The sequence below is a fragment of the Muntiacus reevesi genome, chromosome 4 (genome assembly GCF_963930625.1).
Source record: "Muntiacus reevesi chromosome 4, mMunRee1.1, whole genome shotgun sequence".
Taxonomy (NCBI): domain Eukaryota; kingdom Metazoa; phylum Chordata; class Mammalia; order Artiodactyla; family Cervidae; genus Muntiacus; species Muntiacus reevesi.
Genome location: NC_089252.1, coordinates 171,941,846 through 171,950,297, shown reverse-complemented (window position 1 = coordinate 171,950,297; position 8,452 = coordinate 171,941,846). Strand labels below are relative to the sequence as shown.

Sequence of the window (8,452 nt, the reverse complement as noted above, 5' to 3'; positions counted from 1 at the left end):
TTTCTGAGTGAGATATCAACTAGAAACTTGATTTCAAATTTCAGATGGGTTCTGTGGGGTGTCAGTGGTTAATGCATTGAAATTAAGATGAAACAAAGGCATATTTTAAATGCCATTGGACCATATATAATATTAGCGACTACATATTATCAGCCAGCTTCAGAAGTTGTTCTTTGTGTTCTTATTGATCATTTACTGGAAATAGCTAAATATGATTTTATCAGGACAGAATAGGCTTAAAAATGATAACTGTCTTCAAAAGCTTTACAGGAGACTTTTTGCTAATAAACTTTTACCAAAAAGACACACTTCAAATATGTCCAATACTTGTTCTTCCTCTGTTGTTTTTCCATTGCTTTGAAATGGCAGCTTCTTCCAATAATGATGTTTCCTTATGTGTGCTCTCAGAATGCAAGCATCTTCTAAGAAGTAAAATTTGAATTTATTATTTCTAGTATGCATTAGAAGCTTTTTTATTAATATAACTGGAAATTTTCAAAGTAGTAGTGAAAGAAGACCTCTGAACATAAAGTGAATAAGTTCTGTGTACATATTTTATGAATTTATAGATCAATATATTAATTATAAAGGAGACTACCAGTTTGCCATTAATAGGGTGCTCCATATTTTTGCTAAATTCTCATACTTGGAAAATAATGAGATGATACATGATTCCATTCAAATTTCTACATAAGCCAGAGTATAATATATACCCTATATGTTATATATATATATAAAACATATAACAATCCTATGTGTGTCACTGGCTTTCATGTAAAAAAATCAAATATTTGTAACAGAATGCTCAATTCTTTAGGAACACAACAATGAAATGGCTTTACTTTTCCCAATAACTCTTTAATTTTGCTCTTTTGATTCTCCCTTTTGTTTCCCTGAACTAGCTCTGTCAGTTATTATAACTTTCAGATTTTTTAAATTATTGAAATATAGTGATTTTGAATTTGAAAAAGTTTATCATATTTTAAATTCAGAACTCAGCCAGTACATAACAGCTTCTAGACCCTGTGTGGTCTGGTGAATTGGTAAGTTAGGAATGAGAGAGAGGAAAGGGGCAAATTTCCTTACTGGATGAGGCCCAGGCAGTTATAGGATGTAATATACAATGTGGTTCAGTTGTTGATGTAAAAGGCTATTAGGTTTCCATTTTTCTGGTTCTTCGGTATCTTCCATCAAAGCTTTGCAGTTTTCCTTATACAGATATTAGCATATTTTGTAACTTTATACCTAAGTTGGTTATTTTTTCAAGTATTCTTTATTCATTTCTAACTCTGCTTTTTAGAGATTCCTACAGTGAACCTCAATATAAAAGATAGCAATAATTGTATGTGAAGCAGTCCTCACATTTATGATTCTATATCCACTCCCCCCGACCCAAGCTCCAGGGGATACAACCACAGTCTGTCTTTAACATTTAGTCATCTGAAGCTCCTCTCAGATGGAAGTAGTCCAGCTGCCCCAGATGCTACATCTCAGCAAGCTTTGGAGTGGAGACTTTTATCCAGTTTCTCCTTTTAATAGACCTTCCAGTTTCTACAGTATTCCTCTTTGAGGCACTCTTAACACCCTCCCACCCTGAATATGATTGCATATGCTTGCAGCTCTCCCTTCCCATCCACTGTGAGAGACAGAAGGAAGATCTCCTTGAGAACCCACAGTTTTGTAAGTGCAGCATTTCCAACTTGCTTCGACCCCCTCAGTCTGCCACACATACGGGTGGATACATGGAGGTGCCTGGGGTGATTTTCTATGTTTTCAATAAATGCAATTATTTTTGACTCATGTGCTGTCTTCTTTAGAACTTAAAGTGCCTCGTTACTTCAGCTATGACCACTTCTGAAATGGCTTAATGAGTAAATGAAGCTCCACTGCACTCATGTCACATATTTAAAACAGTAGATGCAGCAAATATAATATTAAATTTTTACAAGATTAAAAAATGCTTTAATATCTGAAAAGCATAGAGTAATAAATGTGATATCAGGTTTTTATCATTTTGGAGGTATGTGGAGGTACTAACTACTGAAGATTTCCGGTACTTAACCAGAAACAGGTTGGGTCTTGGAAGAGACGTCAAGTAGTCTCAACATGAGAGAGCTGTGTAGGGCATGTCTCCTAGAAGCAGTCATGCATGGGAAAGCATCTCATTGGTGTCCACAAATTTCTATTACTTAAACTCAAGATCTGTTAACACCTTTTTCCTTCCATACACTATACAAAAGGCCTTTTTGATGTTTCTGTTTTGGAGCCTCTCCTCATTCTACTAAACCAAGAGTCAGCACTGATATTTCTCTCATGATATTTTAAGAAAAGACTCTTGTAAACTTTTACTTACGGAGGAGCTGCTGTGAAGCACTGGAGTAAAATGTCACACAAGTTTAGTAAAGAGATTTCTTTTATCTCTCTTCCAGGATATCACCCTTATTCTGGAATCCAGGAAAATTGGAGGAGAAAAAAATCCAGAAAATACTTTTGGCAGATACATGGGTCTCTAAATAGTTTGGTAATAAACAGGTTTAGGTCATTTGTCTGTGAGTGCTCCTTAGTGTTATTCGTTGAAAGGCTCCCTTCACTTCCTTGTTCCTCAAGGTGTAGATAACTGGATTCAGGGCAGGTGTGACCACGGTGTACATGAGTGCGGTTGCCTTGTATGTTTCTGGGGAGTGTGCAGCCTTCGGTTGGAGGTAAGTGAACAAGGCAGTGCCATAGAAAAGAGAAACAACCAGGATATGAGATGAGCAAGTGGAGAAAGCTTTGCTTCTGCCAGTGGCTGAAGGGATCCTCAGGATGGTCACCAGAATGCGCACATAGGAGCACAGAATGAGGAGACAGGGGGTCATGATAAAGAGCACGGAGATAGCAAACAATGCAGTCTCATTGTGGGAGGTATCAACACAAGCTAGTTTCACTACAGGCATGATGTCACAAAAAAAGTGCTGGATCCTTCCTGTTCCACAGAAGGGCAGAGTGAAGATCCATGTGGTCTGGGCTGATTCCACCACGCCCCCAGTGGTCCAAGATGCTACAGCCAATTTCAAACACACACGAGGGTCCATCAGGAGAGAGTAACGCAGAGGATGGCAAATAGCTACGAAGCAGTCATAAGCCATGGCTGCTAGCAAGCAGCATTCTGTCAGTCCCAAGATGCTGAATACATACATCTGAGCTGCACAGCGCCCCACGCTTATGGTCTTGATCTCCACAAGTAAGTGCACCAGCATCTGAGGCACCACACTAGTAATATAGCACATCTCCAGAAAGGAGAGGTTAACCAGGAAGGAATACATGGGAGTGTGCAGGGAAGGGGTGCCCCAGATCAAGCCAATGATGAGGAGGTTTCCTCCCATGGTAAACAAGTAAATGGCTAAGAACACAACGAAGAGCACAGATTGCAACTCTGCTAGAGAGGAAAATGCTGCAAATGTGAAGTGGGTGCAGAGGGACTGGTTTCCACGCATTATAGGCACAGAGCTAGACATCTGTGGAGAGAGCAGAGGGGGCAGAAGTAACACCTAAAGGCATCCAGTCACTAGCGTAGGTCTCTGTGGAACTTTCTAGGGTCAGCAGTCTGACATGAGACCTACACTCTTGTATTCCTTTTGCTAAAAGTTTTGAAATGATTAAGAAAAACCCATGGAGGAGGAGATGGTAGCCATTCCAGTATTTTTGGCTGGAGAAATCCATGGACAGAGGAGCCTCATCGGCTACAGTCCATATGATTGCAAAGAGTCAGACATACTGAAGTGACTTAGCAGGCATGCATGCAGCCAACATAATGGATCCAGTATTTATTCCTGATTTTAAGTTCTTTATTTTCACAGAAGTTTAGAGAAAACAATGGCTTTAAATTACATCCTCTCATGTTTTGTTTTTACCTTGTTGTTATCCTAATCATATACACAGACTTTTAGGTGTGCAATATATATGAAAGCCTTCTAAGTGTAAAAGTGTTAGCCACTTCGATTGTTTTGGACTCTTTGCGACCCCATGGACTGTAGACCACCAAATTTCTCTGTTCAACGAAATCTCCAAGAAAGAAGATTGGAGTGCATTGCCATTCTGTTCTTAGAGGATCTTCCCCACTCAGAGATTGTACCCAGGTCTCCAGCATTGCAGGAAAACTCTTTACCACTAAGTGTAAAGGAGTCACATAAAAGATAAGTGTAGAGAGTAAGTTGTAAAGGTGCTATGTCCTGGTCTTCTGAATTCCATGATTTCCCCTTAAATTTATGCCTAAGTGTTTGAATGGAGAGTATTTCTAGGCATTTATCTATTCATTTTCTTACATATTTTAGTCATTTGATATGAATATGATAAAATCATAACTTGGTAGCTAAAACCCATGGAAATCAAAACCACCAGAATGTCCTTTCTATATCCTCAATGTAATTGTACAAGAAATTTGAATGGGAGAACATACCGAGAACCACAAGAAAAACTTCCCTTTCCTTGTCAGGCTTCTAGACTTCTGACAATTCCCAATTATAACATGGTTATAGAACAGGCAGTATTTCTATGCTGACTAGATACTATAGGGATTTCATCCATTGCACAGTGTAATTTGTCTCAAGAGGAATTTGTTCAAAAACAATGATGAAATTCAATGTAAATTTGGTTTTCATTATTTGAATTCATGTCCCAGAGATGATCTATTGCTGTTAGTTATATCACTTAAACTTCAGTGGGTAAATCCCAGTATTTCTAATGGATTTACACCTTGTACTTCAGTTATTTAATTGTATGGCTATTTTCCATATTAATTTTCTTTATGTTTCTCAGATGCACAGTGACTGCTCATGTCTTTTTTGATACAAATAGAACAAGCACAAAGTAGACTCTGTAGACCAATGGATAGTATTTACTTTAACAGACATTCAAAATTTTGCAGTAATTCTCTTTGAAGTACCTTCAATACCCTCATTATAATTTGATACGCTTATAGCCCTCATTTCCACCATTGTTTGAGTTATAGAAGGAAAATCTACCTTGGAGCCCACAATTTTATCGTGAAAAGTGTGAAAGTAAAAGTTATCAGTTGTGGCTGACTCTTTGTAAACCCATGGACTATACAGTCCATGGAATTATCCATGCCAGAATACTGGAGTGGATAGCCTTTCCCTTCTCCAAGGGATCTTCCTGACCCAGGAATTGAATTGGGGTCTACTTCATTGCAGGTGAATTCTTTACCAACTGAGCTATCAGGGATGCCAATGCAATGTTTCTACTGCTCTTGCATCCTCCTCTCTCTGCCATACTTACAGGTAGGTACATGGATGTGGCTGGGGGAGGTTCCAAAACGTGTGTGTGTGTGTGTGTGTGTGTGTGTGTGTGTGTTAGTTGCTCAGCTGTGTCTGTGTCTGTGACCCCATGAACTGCAACTTGCCAGGCTCCTCTGTCCATGGAATTCTCCAGGCAAGAATACTGGAACGGGTTGCTATCCCTTCTCCAAGGGATCTTCCCTTCTGAGGGGTTGAACTTGGGTCTCGTGCACTTCAGGCAGATTCTTTACCATCTGAGCAACCAGGCAAGTCCTCCTAACTTTTTAGTAACCCAGCTATTATTGACTAATTTTCTGTCTTCTTTAGAATTTAAAGAGCCTCTTTACTTCAGTTTTGGTCTATTCTGAAATGGATAAACAAGTAAAGCAAGCTCCACTCCATGCATGTCACATGTTTAAAACAAATAGTTGCCATGAATATGGTATCAACTTTATCACATGATTTAAAAAATGCTTTTATACCTTAAAAATCATACAGTGATTAAGATGACATCAGGTATTACCATTTTGATGATCCGTGGAGATAAAATGTGATATCAGGTTTTATCATTTTGATGGTCTGTGGAGATAGTGATTCCTGAAGATTTCTGGTACTTAAAATCAGTTTGGGCCTTGGCAGTGATGTCACGTAGAGTTAACACAAGGGAGTGGTGCTGGGCATGTCTCCAAGAAGCAGGCATATACTGGGAAGCATCTCATTGGTATTCACAACTTCCTATTACCTAATCTAAAGTTCTGAACCTATCTTTTCCTTCTGTGTATTATACACAGGGCATTATTTGAGATGCTGTTTTCGAGTCTCTAACATTCTTCCAAACCAACCTTCAGTACTGATATATCTCTTGTGATGTGTGTGGAAATTAGTCTTTTAAAGTTTGAACTATGGGAGGAGCTGCTGTGAAGTTCAAGCATTAAAATGGCACACAAGTTTGGGAAAGAGATTTCTTTCATCTGCTTTTCTGGGAATTCAGCCTTCTTCTGGAAGCCAGGAGAATTGGTGATTCAGAATACTCAGAAACTACTTCAGGCATAACAGTGGGTTTTTGAAGCTAGGTAATAAATAGTAACAGCAAGTCTTCTCTAAGTGGTTTTGCTGAGTATCTTAAAATGCAGACAAAACAATAGAAGAGATCAGATGCTGTGTGATGACCAGCAACTGTCGGATTGGTGTGTGTTTGTGTGTGTGAGTGCATGTGCTAGTCCACATGCACCCAAACACATTGAAGCATTTGTTATGTGCGCAGAGACTTGAGCAAATTCTATTGGAAAAAATGGTGCTGATGGGCTTGTGCAAAGCACAATTGCCCCAAATCTTTAATTTCTAAAAAATCCAATGTCTGCAAAGCACAGTAAAATCTGGTGTGCTTGTATAGCCCCTGGATCTAGTATATGGTATATTAGATCCTCAGAATTTACTCATCTTTTTTTTTTTTTTTTTTTGACCTTTTAGCTTTTCTTTTATTTCTCTTTAGTATAAGATCCAACAGTTCATGGTTATTTATTGCATTTAGTTGGCACATCTGCTCTTTCCTTTTATTTCCATTTAAGTAATATACACCCAGTTGGCATACTCCATAAGTGATGTGTCCTTCTTAGGGTGTCATATTTGAAGCCACCGTGTCCATCTGCCACTCATTAGTGATGTTAATTTTGATTACCCAGTCAAAGTTTTGTCCTTTTTTCCCACTGTACAGTAACTATTTTCCCCCTTGTGACTAATAAGCATTCTATGGAGAAACAGTTGGAGATTATGCAAATATTCTGTTTTTCTTTTTCTTTTTTTTTTTCATTTATTTTTATTAGTTGGAGGCTAATTACTTTACAATATTGTAGTGGTTTTTGTCATACATTGACATGAATTAGTCATGGATTTACATGATCCACCCTCCCACCTCCCTCTCGACCTGGTTCTTTACTCATCTTTTAACTGAAAGTTTATATCCTTTGACCAGCATCTCTCCATTCCTCCCACCCACATCCTGCCTCTGGAAATTATTTCTGTTTCTATAAATTTGTCTTTTTTAGATTCCACATATAAGTGATATCATATCTTGATTGCACCTTGTTAAAGGCTCTGAGCCAAACACTGCAGATAAACTTCCTGAATTCCAGAACCAACCATAGAAATTGTAAGATAATGAATATTTATTACTGTTTTAAGCACTGAGGTATGTGATTATGTGTTGTTGTTGTTGTTCAGTTACTCACTCGTGTTCAACTCTTTGCAACCCCATGAACTACAGCATGCCAGGCTTTCCTGTCCTTCACTATCTCCTGGAGATTGCTCAAACTTATGTCCATTGAGTTGGTGATGGCATCTAACCATCTCATTCTCTGTCATCCCCTTTTCCTCCTGCCTTCAATCTTTCCCAGCATCAGGGCCTATCCTAATGAGTCCGCTCTTTCCATCAGGTGGCCAAAGTTTTGGAGCTTCAGCTTCAGCATCAGTCCTTCCAATGAATAAATATTCAGGACTGATTTCCTTTAGGATTGAGTAGTTTGATCTCCTTGCAGTCCAAGGGACTCTCAAGAGTCTTCAACACACAGCTCAAAAGAATCAATTCTTTGGTGCTCAGCCTTCTTTATGGTCCAACTCTCACATCCATATATGACTACTGGAAAAACCATAGCTATGACTACACAAAATTTTTTTTGTCAAAGCAATGTCTCTACTTTTTAATATGCTGTCTAGGTTGGTCATAGCTTTTCTTCTAAGGAGCAAGCCTCTGAATTTCATGTCTGCATTCACAATCTGTAGTGATTTTTGGATCCAAAGAAAATAAAGTCTGTCACTGTTTCCACTGTTCCCCATTTCTTTGCCATGGACTGGATGCCATGATATTAGGTTTTTGAATGTTGAGTTTTAAGCCCTCTTTTCCACTTTCCTCATTCATCTTCATCAAGAGACCCTTTAGTTCCTCTTCACTTTCTGCCATAAGGGTGGTGTCATCTGTATATCTGAGGTTATTGATATCTCTCCCTGCAATCTTGATTCCAGCTTGTGCTTCATCGAGCCTGGCATGATGTACTCACGATGTACTCCGCATATAAGTTAAATAAGCAGGGTGATATGACACTATACAGACTTGAGGTATTTCTTTCCCAGTTTGGAACCAGCCCATTCCATGTCTGAATTTAACTGTTGCTTCTTGACCT

The 8,452-nt window shown here is 38.7% G+C and overlaps 1 protein-coding gene across 1 annotated transcript; it reads right to left on the bottom strand.

Moving 5' to 3' along the window:
* Positions 1–2,534: 2,534 nt before the first annotated feature.
* Positions 2,535–3,497, bottom strand: LOC136167600 (olfactory receptor 10C1-like). Its single transcript, XM_065935103.1, has one exon. It carries the CDS (start codon positions 3,495–3,497, stop codon positions 2,535–2,537), a length of 963 nt encoding a protein of 320 aa, XP_065791175.1.
* Between the last annotated feature and the right edge of the window lie 4,955 nt (positions 3,498–8,452).

What these genes read in the sequence shown, in the direction of transcription:
- LOC136167600 (XM_065935103.1), bottom strand. Translation starts at nt 3,497, where the DNA reads ATGTCTAGCTCTGTGCCTATAATGCGTGGAAACCAGTCCCTCTGCACC.